The sequence below is a fragment of the Oncorhynchus kisutch genome, linkage group LG18 (assembly GCF_002021735.2).
Source record: "Oncorhynchus kisutch isolate 150728-3 linkage group LG18, Okis_V2, whole genome shotgun sequence".
NCBI classification, from domain to species: domain Eukaryota; kingdom Metazoa; phylum Chordata; class Actinopteri; order Salmoniformes; family Salmonidae; genus Oncorhynchus; species Oncorhynchus kisutch.
The window spans coordinates 61,620,210-61,635,725 of record NC_034191.2 but is presented as its reverse complement, the minus strand read 5'-3'; the positions used below and the strand labels follow the sequence as shown (position 1 = coordinate 61,635,725).

General features: G+C 44.0%; 1 protein-coding gene across 1 annotated transcript in view; it reads right to left on the bottom strand.

The window, feature by feature from the left end:
• Positions 1-15,516, bottom strand: part of dpyda (dihydropyrimidine dehydrogenase a) — a 244,741-nt gene that overhangs the window by 142,393 nt on the left and 86,832 nt on the right. The window contains exons 6-8 of the mRNA XM_031796432.1: positions 7,190-7,386; positions 5,953-6,034; positions 5,101-5,188 (exon numbers count right to left, since the gene is read on the bottom strand). Coding sequence (XP_031652292.1) covers positions 5,101-5,188; positions 5,953-6,034; positions 7,190-7,386 — 367 coding nt within the window. The remainder of the gene's footprint in view (positions 1-5,100; positions 5,189-5,952; positions 6,035-7,189; positions 7,387-15,516) is intronic.

Sequence of the window (15,516 nt, the reverse complement as noted above, 5' to 3'; positions counted from 1 at the left end):
TCCCTGATCGAAAATCAGCCCCAATCGGCATCGTCCTGTCTACTGTCCAACAACATCAGCTATTGACTTTCCAATGTTTTCAAATCAAACGCTGTCTTTAAAAATGATCAGAACCCTTTTAAACCATTCAAAACTACTTCTATCACTTTCCCTGCTTGTTCTTTTCTTTACATCAACTTATTTCTTCCACCCCTCTTTTCAAGATGTGCCAATCCAATCAATGGACCGTCCGTTCATCTGTCTTTCCAGCCTTTCAGCAATATGCAGAACAGCTGCTGTCTTTAAAAACACCAAAGAAGGGATGGAATTTTCTGTAAACCAGAGAAATCAAAGGAGAACCAAGACAATTGAGCCTCACCACCACAGATCACATTGTAGAGCGGAGGATAAAGGGTTAATCCACTGTTTAAACCAAATGAACCTTTGAGCTGGCTTCCTAAGCTTATAGCTCAGAAACAATGCCCTTATCTCTCTCCCTCAACCTGCCTTCCGTTCAGCATACTGCCAGGGAGAAATTAGCATGTCAATCATGTCGGAGGATGACATTTAAAAAGCCTGTAAAGGACTAGTATGAAATCACAGAAATTAATTGCAAACACACTTCCGCTTGAATTTTTCATAGGGAATTGAAATTCCTTTACATCCCTTTGTGAGGAAAAGGAGAAAAAAAAATCCCAAAATAGTTTTAAATAAACGACTTGCCGTAATTAGGGAGTCCACTATCAAATGACTCTGAGCATTTTGAAACAATAAATTATAGGAGTCTTTTTTATTCTGTCTTAGTTCAGTAAAACCAAACAAACAGACAGACAGACAGCTTCAAGGAACGTTTGAGTTCCCCAGATCCACACAGCTACAAGACAGCTACATTTATTTGCCTGCTATAGAAAAAATTAAAACAATATTATTACTCCCGGCAGAAGAAGTCTTCAGTTAAGGCAAGTCATCACTATGTAACGGAGTGCTTCTTTGATTCTAATGAGAAATGGGAGCATTTGAATGAAGCTCAGCCTGAAAGATAACAGGTTCATAGAGGTATTAAGTGTTTGAGAACATTTAATGTTAACTCTCTGTCTTTCTCAAACACTGACGTACAGCCACAGAAGAAAGTAAATCCTCCACCAATTGTTTCAACATTCCATAAACGAATGGACCAGCTAGACTCTGAAAGGTACAACTTGACAAACAAATGAGACTGAAATAGCAAAAGGAGACCAGACCGTCTATTTTGAAAGGTTGTAGCAGATATTCAATTGATTCTACAGGTCATGGGTCACGATGGATTTCATTTGCAGATATATGAGTGGGTAAAAGAGGGAGAGCACAGACTGTAAAAAGCCCTCGGACCCTGGCGAGGGAGTGTGTGTGTGCGAACGTGCGCACATTTATGTGTGCGTGTCGGGGCGTGTGTGCTGGCTTGAGTGCTGGCTTGAGTGTGTCTGTGTGAGTGTGAGGGTTGACATCAGGTTAGCCTTCCGTGCCAGCGGTGAGGTGTATCGCTAAAGAGTATTCCGGGTCAGCGAATCAGAGCTCTGGGATAACCCAGCAGGGGGGACTCTGGGTAGAGATATTTGACGGGGGCACGTGGCATGCTCGGTGGTGCCTCAGCGGGCCTCACAACGGGCGCTGTTTGTTTACCATGCTGGGACACAGTATCGCACACAGAAATAACAAATGACAAGTGAATGAGGCTGATGCTGTGAGGCGGGTTAAAGCAGGACCTCTGAAAGAGCGGCAAGCTCACAGAGAATGCATCCCAAATGGCACCCTATTCCTTATATATTGCACTTCTTATGACCAGATCCCTACGGGCCACTGAGTGTCACATTATTACAGAAATTGACTGCTGTGGTACCAAAGGCTCTCCCCCCGGTTTACTTCATTAGTGCACCCGGTACCACAAAACGTTTTGCGACGGAAAACAGCAATTCTTATTATTCTTATTACAGATTACCGACCATTTCGAATCTCACCATACCTTCTCTGCTATGCAATCTGGTTTCAGAGCTGGTCATGGGTGCACCTCAGCCACGCTCAAGGTCCTAAACGACATCTTAACCGCCATCGATAAGAAATATTACTGTGCAGCCGTATTCATTGATCTGGCCAAGGCTTTCGACTCTGTCAATCACCACATCCTCATCGGCAGACTCGACAGCCTTGGTTTCTCAAATGATTGCCTCACCTGGTTCACCAACTACTTCTCTGATAGAGTTCAGTGTGTAAAATCGGAGGGTCTGCTGTCCGGACCTCTGGCAGTCTCTATGGGGGTGCCACAGGGTTCAATTCTTGGGCCGACTCCCTTCTCTGTATATATCAATGATGTCGCTCTTGCTGCTGGTGAGTCTCTGATCCACCTCTACGCAGACGACACCATTCTGTATACTTCTGGCCCTTCTTTGGACACTGTGTTAACAACCCTCCAGGCAAGCTTCAATGCCATACAACTCTCCTTCCGTGGCCTCCAATTGCTCTTAAATACAAGTAAAACTAAATGCATGCTCTTCAACCGATCGCTGCCTGCACCTGGCCGCCTGTCCAACATCACTCTCTGGACGGCTCTGACTTAGAATACTTGGACAAACACAAATACCTAGGTGTCTGGTTAGACTGTAAACTCTCCTTCCAGACCCACATCAAACATCTCCAATCCAAAGTTAAATCTAGAATTGGCTTCCTATTTCGCAACAAAGCATCCTTCACTCATGCTGCCAAACATACCCTTGTAAAACTGACCATCCTAACAATCCTCGACTTCGGCGATGTCATTTACAAAATAGCCTCCAATACCCTACTCAACAAATTGGATGCAGTCTATCACAGTGCAATCCGTTTTGTCACCAAAGCCCCATATACTACCCACCATTGCGAAGTGTAAGCTCTCGTTGGCTGGCCCTTGCTTCATACTCTTCGCCAAACCCACCGGCTCCATGTCATCTACAAGACCCTGCTAGGTAAAGTCCCCCTCGCTGGTCACCATAGCATCACCCACCTGTAGCACGCGCTCCAGCAGGTATGCACGCGCACTTTGCACATTCTTCCACTGCAAATCTACCATTTCAGTGTTTTACTTGCTATATTATATTTACAGTGCCTTGCGAAAGTATTCGGCCCCCTTGAACTTTGCGACCTTTTGCCACATTTCAGGCTTCAAACAAAGATATAAAACTGTATTTTTTTGTGAAGAATCAACAACAAGTGGGACACAATCATGAAGTGGAACGACATTTTTTGGATATTTCAAACTTTTTTAACAAATCAAAAACTGAAAAATTGGGCGTGCAAAATTATTCAGCCCCTTTACTTTCAGTGCAGCAAACTCTCTCCAGAAGTTCAGTGAGGATCTCTGAATGATCCAATGTTGACCTAAATGACTAATGATGATAAATACAATCCACCTGTGTGTAATCAAGTCTCCGTATAAATGCACCTGCACTGTGATAGTCTCAGAGGTCCGTTAAAAGCGCAGAGAGCATCATGAAGAACAAGGAACACACCAGGCAGGTCCGAGATACTGTTGTGAAGAAGTTTAAAGCCGGATTTGGATACAAAAAGATTTCCCAAGCTTTAAACATCCCAAGGAGCACTGTGCAAGCGATAATATTGAAATGGAAGGAGTATCAGACCACTACAAATCTACCAAGACCTGGCCGTCCCTCTAAACTTTCAGCTCATACAAGGAGAAGACTGATCAGAGATGCAGCCAAGAGGCCCATGATCACTCTGGATGAACTGCAGAGATCTACAGCTGAGGTGGGACACTCTGTCCATAGGACAACAATCAGTCGTATATTGCACAAATCTGGCCTTTATGGAAGAGTGGCAAGAAGAAAGCCTTTTCTTAAAGATATCCATAAAAAGTGTCATTTAAAGTTTGCCACAAGCCACCTGGGAGACACACCAAACATGTGGAAGAAGGTGCTCTGGTCAGATGAAACCAAAATTGAACTTTTTGGCAACAATGCAAAACGTTATGTTTGGCGTAAAAGCAACACAGCTCATCACCTAGAACACACCATCCCCACTGTCAAACATGGTGGTGGCAGCATCATGGTTTGGGCCTGCTTTTCTTCAGCAGGGACAGGGAAGATGGTTAAAATTGATGGGAAGATGGATGGAGCCAAATACAGGACCATTCTGGAAGAAAACCTGAAAAAAAAACTGGGACGGAGATTTGTCTTCCAACAAGACAATGATCCAAAACATAAAGCAAAATCTACAATGGAATGGTTAAAAAATAAACATATCCAGGTGTTAGAATGGCCAAGTCAAAGTCCAGACCTGAATCCAATCGAGAATCTGTGGAAAGAACTGAAAACTGCTGTTCACAAATGCTCTCCATCCAACCTCACTGAGCTCGAGCTGTTTTGCAAGGAGGAATGGGGAAAAATGTCAGTCTCTCGATGTGAAAAACTGATAGAGACATACCCCAAGCGACTTACAGCTGTAATCGCAGCAAAAGGTGGCGCTACAAAGTATTAACTTAAGGGGGCTGAATAATTCTGCACGCCCAATTTTTCAGTTTTTGATTTGTTAAAAAAGTTTGAAATATCCAATAAATGTCGTTCCACTTCATGATTGTGTCCCACTTGTTGTTGATTCTTCACAAAAAAATACAGTTTTATATCTTTATGCTTGAAGCCTGAAATGTGGCAAAAGGTCGCAAAGTTCAAGGCGGCCGAATACTTTCGCAAGGCACTGTAATTTGCCACCATCGCCTTTTTTTTGCCTTTACCTACCTTATCTCACCTCATTTGCTCACATCATATATAGACTTGTTTATACTGTATTATTGACTGGATGTTTGTTTTACTCCATGTGTAACTCTGTGTCGTTGTATGTGTCGAACTGCTTTGCTTTATCTTGGCCAGGTAGCAATTGTAAATGAGAACTTGTTCTCAACTTGCCTACCTGGTTAAATAAAGGTGAAAAAAAAGTTAATGTTGTCACTGCATGCATCAGTCAGTTTTCTTCTATTTGGTGGCCAATGAGTACAACCCACATCATCTTTACATTTGCTCATCATATTGGTACGAGAGTACATATATACAGAGAGAGGGTGGAAAAGACAGGAAGAAAATGAATAAATGAATAACCAACCAATGCCGATAAAGACAGCTTTGTAACCTTCATCTCTCAGAGAGAGCAGAGTCATCCCGTCCTGGCCCAGGGCTTTCTCACACACCACCTGAAACAATACAACACAACTCATTAGTTATAATGGGAGCACCAGCTCTAAGAACATTTCAACGGATAATCTATTGTATAATTATAATAAATGTTGTACGTAAAATGCTTGATGATCAAAACTGAACGTTCACCTGGCTTAACACTCCGGTTGGATGAGCATATTAATGAGTTGTACCAATAATCAAAATGACCTAACTTGGGACGCTATTCACTCTTTATGTGATTATAAGTCTTCCTCAAATTCTTCACTTCTACTATTTATCTTTTCACAGAACAGAGCAGAAAAATCCACATAGACATGCAAATGCCTCACCTCTAACTACTCCCCTCACTCCACTCCCTCCATTCTTTTCAGCAACCAAATCTGTTTCCTGGTTTAAAATGAATCATGAGCAGGTGCTGTCTGGTCTGGTCTGCCGTGGCTGGCTAGCTGGCCGTGGTAAGGACTATCGATTGCCCTTTCTCACCACTGTGGCATTCAAGCAACAGACAGACAGACAAGCTAGAGCATCGCCCCAAGTTGCAGCCGGTGCCGGAGACACAAGGTCTCAGCAGCCTGGAGCCTGCCCGGCCTGATGCAGCTTTTAATTGTTCTTTATTAATGCGCCTGACATTTGGGCTGCTGATCTTCTCCCAGACCTGTCGCCTGCGCTAGCCTCTGATGTAAACGAGGAAGGGGACAGGGGAATGGAGGGAGAGATGGAGAGAGGGGACAGGGGGGAGATGGAGAGAGAGTGGGAGGGGAGGTGGGGGACTCATTACCTTGATGCCCAAATCCATCATCAGCTCCACCTCGAAGTGCACTACCTCATATGGCAGCCTGAACTGAGGGATCTCCGCAGAGCTGTGAGAGAGAGAATGAGAGAGAGAGAGAGAGAGAGAGAGAGAATGAATGTGACTGGGAGATGGAGAAGGGGAAGGAGGAACAGGACGAAAAGGAGGAGGAGGATGAGGCGGATGAGGAGGAGGATGAAGAAGAGGGATGACAGAGAAAGGACTCTCAGAGGAATATGAAATAGATAGACACAGGGAAGAGGATTCTCTATACTGTTGCAACAGCAACTCCTTTTTCTTATTTTCATTTGATGAACTGGGTTGGTATTCACTTTTTCTACTTTCTCTGCCTCAAAATTATCCTGCTTCTATGTCCAACCTCTCCCTGAACCATCCTCAAATTCTTAATTTTATTCCCGGTTGTCCTTCGAAGTACGTGAAACCCACTGTGGACATTTGCTGGAATCCTAGGAGAAATCAAAGAACGTCTGCTAAATGACTAAAATGTAAAATGTACTAAAGGCCTGGGTAGGTAATTGGTAACCCAATCCAAACTCAGGCATTTGAAAGATGAATATTCACAATTACCAAAACTCTCATTAGCAGCTGTGACCTTATACAATGTTCTTTATATTGATCCAGCAGACCCATGATCAACAATGCCCTTTAGTGGTAAATGCCCCACACAAAAGGACATGAATTTAGATGAATTACAGATACATATCCGCAAGCGTTGACAAGGAGCCACAGATCTGGCTTTAAGTTACACCATTGACTAATTGCTGCCCAGGAAGCGAATGAATACAAATGTAGGATCTTAATTCGATCACTCTTTTGTTGCTGAGAATTGAAATTGAAGATGAGCATTGTCATTTACATAAATTCACTGAAAACCCATACTAACATTGCACTTTTCACGTAGCCTACTTTTTGCTTAACTTTGTGAACAAAACACTCAAATCCTGCTGATGCAGGATTATTTTGCTGTGACAATATATACTGAGTATACTAAACATTAAGAGCACGTTCCTAATATTGAGTTCCTAATTTGTAATTATGATGACCCAGGTTGGGGTCAAAGTCCTAGTCCTATTGAACATTATTGTATTACATTTTTGTTATTTTGTTATGTTACTAGCCATTGGAAAAAAAAAAATGGAAAACATTGAACTTGAAAAGAGGTCTAGGTGTGACAACAAACACTAGTGGGATTGGGAAGTTTTACCTCAGTCCGCCGATCCACTTCTGTTTTTCGAATATGGTGATGTCATCGTAGCCAAGGCGAGCCAGGAAGGAAGCACAGCTGATGCTGGCCGGGCCACAGCCAATCAGAGCGATCTTGGAGTGGAAGCTGTTAGGCATCTGGTCTGGAGGAGGGAGAGCTGGGTTCCTCACTTGAGGAATGCCCATCTTACTAAAGATCTGAGGTGATAACAGGCACATGAGGGAGTTTGGTTTATGTACTTGCTTGATTGCTTGCTTACTTAGACCATTCAATTCCTAGTGGAATATACAATGCATTCGGAAAGCATTCAGACCCCTCGACTTTTTCCACATTTTGTGATGTTACAACCTTACTCTAAAATGTATTAAATGTACTATTTTCCTCATCAATCTACACAGATGACAAATGCCATAATGTCAAAGCAAAACAGGTTTCTTGACATTTTTGCAAATTTAGAACGAACAAAAAACAATAAATACCTTATTTACATAACTATTCAGACCCTTTGCTATGAGACAGTTAATTGTGCTCAGGTGCATCCTGTTTCCATTCATCATCCTTGAGATGTTTCTACAAATTGATTGGAGTCCACCTGTGGTAAATTCAATTGACATGATTTGCAAAGGCACACACCTGTCTATATAAGGTCCCACAGTTGACAGTGCATTTCAGAGCAAAAACCAAGCCGCGAGGTCAAATTAATTGTCCGTAGAGCTCCGCGACAGGACTGTGTTGAGGCACAGATCTGGGGAAGGGTACCAAAACTGCAGCATTGAAGGTCCCCAAGAACACTGTGGCCTCCATCATTCTTAAATGGAAAAAGTTTGGAACCACCAAGACTCTTCCTGGAGCTGGCCTCCAAGCCAAACTGAGCAATCAGGGGAGAAGGGTTTTTGTCAGAGAGGTGACCAAGAATTAATGGTCGGAGTTCCTCTGTGGATATGGGAGAACCTTCCAGAAGGACAACCATCAATGCAGCACTCCACCAATCAGGCCTTTATGGTAGAGTGGCCAGACGGAAGCTACTCCTCAGTAAAAGGCACATAACAGCCCGCTTGGAGTTTTCCAAACGTCACCTAAAGGACTCTCAGACCATGAGAAACAAGATTCAGTGGTCTGATAACTCGGTACCGGTACCCCCTGTACGTAGCCTCGTTATTGTTATGTAATTTTGTGTTACTTTTAGATTTACACCTGTTGTATTCGTGGCATGTGACAAATAAAATTGGATTTGATTATGATTTGATGAAACCAAGATTGAACTGTTTGGCCTGAATGCCAAACGTCATGTCTGGAAGAAGCCTGGTACCATCCCTACGGTGAAGCATGGTGGTGTCAGCATTATGCTGTGAGGATGTTTGTCAGTGGCAGGGACTGGGAGACTAGTCAGCATCAAGGGAAAGATGAACGGACCAAAGTACAGAGAGATCCTTGATGAAAACCTGCTCCAGAGCACTCAGGACCTCAGACTGGGTCGAAGGTGGCTTTGGGACAAGTCTCTGAATGTCTTTGAGTGGCCCAGCAAGAGCACGGACTTCCGGCGCCGACAGAGATGGCCGCCTCGCTTCGCGTTCCTAGGAAACTATGCAGTTTTTTGTTTTTTTACGTGTTATTTCTCGCGATGCGGATCCTGTGTTCTGCCTTACAACCAGTGTAACGGAGTGGATTACATGCAACGACCCAAAAAAACGACTCAGAAAAAGAGGGAAACGAAGCGGTCTTCTGGTCAGACTCCGGAGACGGGCACATCGTGCACCACTCCCTAGCATTCTTCTTGCCAATGTCCAGTCTCTTGACAACAAGGTTGATGAAATCCGAGCAAGGGTAGCATTCCAGAGGGACATCAGAGACTGTAACGTTCTCTGCTTCACGGAAACATGGCTAATTGGAGAGACGCAATCCGAAGCGGTGCAGCCAGCGGGTTTCTCCACGCATCGCGCCGACAGAAACTAACATCTTTCTGGTAAGAAGAGGGGCGGGGGCGTATGCCTTATGGCCAACGTGACATGGTGTGATGAAAGAAACATACAGGAACTCAAATCCTTCTGTTCACCTGATTTAGAATTCCTCACAATCAAATGTAGACCGCATTATCTACCAAGAGAATTCTCTTCGATTATAATCACAGCCGTATATATCCCCCCCCCCAAGCAGACACATCGATGGCTCTGAACGAACTTCATTTAACTCTCTGCAAACTGGAAACGATTTATCCGGAGGCTGCATTCATTGTAGCTGGGGATTTTAACAAGGCTAATCTGAAAACAAGACTCCCTAAATTTTATCAGCATATCGATTGCGCAACCAGGGGTGGAAAGACCCTGGATCATTGTTACTCTAACTTCCGCGACGCATATAAGGCCCTGCCCCGCCCCCCTTTCGGAAAAGCTGACCACGACTCCATTTTGTTGATCCCTGCCTACAGACAGAAACTAAAACAAGAAGCTCCCACGCTGAGGTCTGTCCAACGCTGGTCCGACCAAGCTGACTCCACACTCCAAGACTGCTTCCATCACGTGGACTGGGAGATGTTTCGTATTGCGTCAGATAACAACATTGACAAATACGCTGATTCGGTGTGCGAGTTCATTAGAACGTGCGTTGAAGATGTCGTTCCCATAGCAACGATTAAAACATTCCCTAACCAGAAACCGTGGATTGATGGCAGCATTCGTGTGGAACTGAAGGCGCGAACCACTGCTTTTAATCAGGGCAAAGTGTCTGGTGACATGACTGAATACAAACAGTGCAGCTATTCCCTCCGCAAGGCTATCAAACAAGCTAAGCGCCAGTACAGAGACAAAGTAGAATCTCAATTCAACGGCTCAGACACAAGAGGCATGTGGCAGGGTCTACAGTCAATCACGGACTACAGGAAGAAACCCAGCTCAGTCACGGACCAGGATGTCTTGCTCCCAGGCAGACTAAATAACTTTTTTGCCCGCTTTGAGGACAATACAGTGCCACTGACACGGCCTGCAACGAAAACATGCGGTCTCTCCTTCACTGCAGCCGAAGTGAGTAAGACATTTAGACGTGTTAATCCTCGCAAGGCTGCAGGCCCAGACGGCATCCCCAGCCGCGCCCTCAGAGCATGCGCAGACCAGCTGGCCGGTGTGTTTACGGACATATTCAATCAATCCCTATACCAGTCTGCTGTTCCCACATGCTTCAAGAGGGCCACCATTGTTCCTGTTCCCAAGAAAGCTAAGGTAACTGAGCTAAACGACTACCGCCCCGTAGCACTCACATCCGTCATCATGAAGTGCTTTGAGAGACTAGTCAAGGACCATATCACCTCCACCCTACCTGACACCCTTGACCCACTCCAATTTGCTTACCGCCCAAATAGGTCCACAGACGATGCAATCTCAACCACACTGCACACTGCCCTAACCCATCTGGACAAGAGGAATACCTATGTGAGAATGCTGTTCATCGACTACAGCTCGGCATTCAACACCATAGTACCCTCCAAGCTCGTCATCAAGCTCGAGACCCTGGGTCTCGACCCCGCCCTGTGCAACTGGGTACTGGACTTCCTGACGGGCCGCCCCCAGGTGGTGAGGGTAGGCAACAACATCTCCTCCCCGCTGATCCTCAACACTGGGGCCCCACAAGGGTGCGTTCTGAGCCCTCTCCTGTACTCCCTGTTCACCCACGACTGCGTGGCCACGCACGCCTCCAACTCAATCATCAAGTTTGCGGACGACACAACAGTGGTAGGCTTGATTACCAATAACGACGAGACGGCCTACAGGGAGGAGGTGTGGGCCCTCGGAGTGTGGTGTCAGGAAAATAACCTCACACTCAACGTCAACAAAACTAAGGAGATGATTGTGGACTTCAGGAAACAGCAGAGGGAACACCCCCCCATCCACATCGATGGAACAGTAGTGGAGAGGGTAGCAAGTTTTAAGTTCCTCGGCATACACATCACAGACAAACTGAATTGGTCCACTCACACAGACAGCATCGTGAGGAAGGCGCAGCAGCGCCTCTTCAACCTCAGGAGGCTGAAGAAATTCGGCTTGTCACCAAAAGCACTCACAAACTTCTACAGATGCACAATCGAGAGCATCCTGGCGGGCTGTATCACCGCCTGGTATGGCAACTGCACCGCCCTCAACCGTAAGGCTCTCCAGAGGGTAGTGAGGTCTGCACAACGCATCACCGGGGGCAAACTACCTGCCCTCCAGGACACCTACACCACCCGATGCTACAGGAAGGCCATAAAGATCATCAAGGACATCAACCACCCGAGCCACTGCCTGTTCACCCCGCTGTCATCCAGAAGGCGAGGTCAGTACAGGTGCATCAAAGCTGGGACCGAGAGACTGAAAAACAGCTTCTATCTCAAGGCCATCAGACTGTTAAACAGCCACCACTAACATTGAGTGGCTACTGCCAACACACTGTCAATGACACTGACTCTACTCCAGCCACTTTAATCATGGGAATTGATGGGAAATGATGTAAATATATCACTAGCCACTTTAAACAATGCTACCTTATATAATGTTACTTACCCTACATTATTCATCTCATATGCATATGTAGATACTGTACTCTATATCATCGACTGCATCCTTATGTAATACATGTATCACTAGCCACTTTAACTACGCCACTTGGTTTACATACTCATCTCATATGTATATACTGTACTCGATATCATCTACTGTATCTTGCCTATGCTGCTCTGTACCATCACTCATTCATATATCCTTATGTACATATTCTTTATCCCCTTACACTGTGTATAAGACAGTAGTTTTTTTGGAATTGTTAGTTAGATTACTTGTGCGTTATTACTGCATTGTCGGAACTAGAAGCACAAGCATTTCGCTACACTCGCATTAACATCTGCTAACCATGTGTATGTGACAAATAAAATTTGATTTGATTTGAACCCGATCTAACATCTCTAGAGAGACTTGAAAATAGCTGTGCAGCAACGCTCCCCATCCAACTTGGCAGAGCTTGAGTGGATATGCCAAGAAGTATGGGAGAAACTCCCCAAATTCAGGTGTGCCAAGCTTGTAACGTCATACCCCAAAATACTTGAGGCTGTAATCTCTGCCAAAGATGCTTCACCAAAGTACTGAGTAAAGGGTCTGAATATTTATGTAAATGTAATATTTAAAATAAAAAAACGGCTTTTGCTTTGTCATTATGGGGTATTGTGTGTAGATTGAAAAAAACTAATGTAGTTACATTTTAGAATAAGCCTGTAACGTAACAAAACGTGGAAAAAAAGTCAAGGGGTCTAAATACTTTCCGAATGCACTGCAGGTCATCATTAATGAACCACAACCAGTTCCAAAACCTTTCGTCCTGTGTCATTTGTTCTACTCATTCATGCTTGGTTTATCCCCATCCAGTACTAGCAACACCTGCCAATGCCTGTCTAGACTGACTTACTGTATGGCAGGGGTGTTCATTTATCCTGGCCATGATAAAACCAGGAAGTGTTCAACTGCACATAGAAAACGGTTCAAAACTCCAATCAAATTAGAACATGGTCTGCCCAACTAAAATGGGACTACACCACACTACACCACACTGGCTGTTAAATAACTAGCCCTAGAGTCATCTACTAGAATAATATGGAGAGAAAACAACATGAATCAGATAGCTTCTGTAACGCACCATGTTCACTGATGATTTTCAAGAGAAATATAGACTACTGCAACACAAACAGGTGAAAGAGAATGCTGTAGCAGCAACATATCCATAATTAGGGGTGAAATGAGAGTGAGGATACTTTGTCTCCTTAATAAGATGATCTAGATCAATACATGAAGCCTCAAATTGTTACTGCAATATTATGCCTGAGCTTTAGGTGATATTCATTTAGTTATTCATGTGTTTCATGAACTGTGAAGCCCAAATTGCTGCATGACAATGCATTTTTAATAGTGCTTAAGAGCAGTTCCGAGGCCTTGTTATTCAAAACACCCATCTCTGTTTTTCTAATTCTTCTCACACTCTAATTGAACACACTAATTGAACATTGAACACCAAACTACTACTGCTGCGGTGCTAGCTTTGCGTCACATTTTATATGTGTGGGTAGCACTGGGTACAATAAGCACACAGCACACGCATACAGAAGCATCAATCAAATGCATCATCCAGCTTCAACGGATGAAACATGACTCTCCCCTGCCCAGTGCTTATCATCATAACAAACTGATCAATACTGCTTTCACAAGACAACTCCCCTCTGGTCTGTCTGAACTACTGAGAGTTAACAGTAACACTGTCATTCAGGCCATATTATACACCTCAGTGCCAGACTCTAGGTAGACACTAATACGCTTATATCCACTATAAGATTAGGAGAAGAATAAAGCCTAAATGAAAGGTGGCTTTGACTTTATCAGTAATGTTGAGAGGACTAGAGCTAGGAGCATGGAGCGCAGGCTGAATGGAGCTGATAGAAGCTGAGCAGCGATCGCCCAGATAGCCCCCTTCTCTTTCTCTTCTTCCTGAGCTTATCTAATTATCTGCTAGATAACCGCCCTGACCTTTCCCATTTAAGGAGAGAGGAGAGCTGCCACATGATAGAGATGTATAGTAGTCACAGCAGATGTGGCAGGCAGCGAGAGAGAGAAGAGAAGGGAGCGGACGGAAGGCTTCTGTAATTGTGCCTTTTATCCTTTAGGAAGTAATGAAACTTTAACGTGAGCTTCTCTTGCTTTCTGAGATGTGTCACTAGATTAGTCTTGATAGGAAGAGAAGGCAGGAGGAGGAAAGGTGTGCGAGATGGCTAGAAATGAACTGTTTTGTTGTACTGTTGCACGTTCCTGTAGCTAAAGAACAGGATCTAAAACGCACGGCATATACAGCACCTGCGAGGATGATAAACGCACTGATTAAAGAATCCAACCCCCTGGCAAAGCCTGCGTGCCAACCTTCCTCTCGTTGTGCGTGTTTGTCTCATTGTTCTAAAGCAATAGAGGGAAATTAACAGACTAACATGCAAAGATAATCATCCACGTCACAATAGATTGAAGGTGTATACAGGCACCCGTTTTGTCATCTTGACTTCCTCTCATACAAAGTGATCTCGTTATGCCGTTCTTCATTCAGTAGCTCTGTGTTGTCTATGCATGTACTCTACCTTTAACTACGGAATAGTACAATTTAATTGGGCTGAGCACACCTACAGTACAGTTGGTTACAGTTACATAACGGCAACGTAGGTAAAGTGACATGCTCACAATTATTTTCCTTTCATATACCTGCAGAACCATTCATTCAATTTGTAAAAGTGTAGGATTTTGTCGATATGCGTCCAATAATGATCCTTCAGTCATTTTGTAAAAGTGTAAGATTCCTTCCATCTACAGTACGTAGAATAAGTAAGACCATTCACATCTATTCCTCAGAATGTACTCGTCTTGTTGAACTCTCTCCAGAATGAAAGAGTTCGTTACTGTAGAGGAAATGCATCCTTAGCAGCAGGCAGCCCTACAAGATGATGTGTGGGTCAAAGGCAGCAATTCAAGCCCACACACCATCTCTGACATTTCACTTTAATTAGCTGTTACCATGGAACTAAATAAAGCTCACCACCACAATGACGGGAACAGATATCCTGATTATCTCGGAGCTACACCATGAACACACACACACACACACACGTAATCACACACACACACACATGCAGGCCCACACGCACACACACGCAAGCACACACACACTTGATGTTCTAATCATTATTCACCATGAGGAAGAATTAGGGGAAAAAGATAGTCGCACACATGATGAAACAAATGTAGCGTATAGCAGTTCAAAAACATGTAGCTTTACACAGACTCCTGTCATCAGTGATAACGGTCATGGCACATGAAGAACATCGACACATCTCCTCTCATATCTATTTACCACTAAAATAGATATGTACAGCATTCCTTTAAAGGACTTCTTGGCACTGTGTATTTCTTCCATTTCCCTTCTTTGTTAGTCCTTTTTCTTTAGAACATACAGTAAAATGAATTTCAGTTGGCATTGACTCCTGCAGCCTATATGTTTTAGACATGAAAGAAAGATTCTCCCATTCCTTACGTCTGCTTTACACTGGGTCATAACTAAGTCATCTGTGTTGACTTTGACATCTAGCATAATTCTCTGTTCTGTTGTCTTCTCCCTGGTTTTTACTTCTATTTCCTCCCCCCATCCCTCTTTCCACCAGCCGGTTCCTAATGGTGAATCTGATGTTTATCATACCAGAAGGTTAGGCTTGGATGATAAATAAGGGGAGAATTGTGACTTTATTGGCAGAGGGCTGTACTGACGCCATAACAACGGGTTGAGAG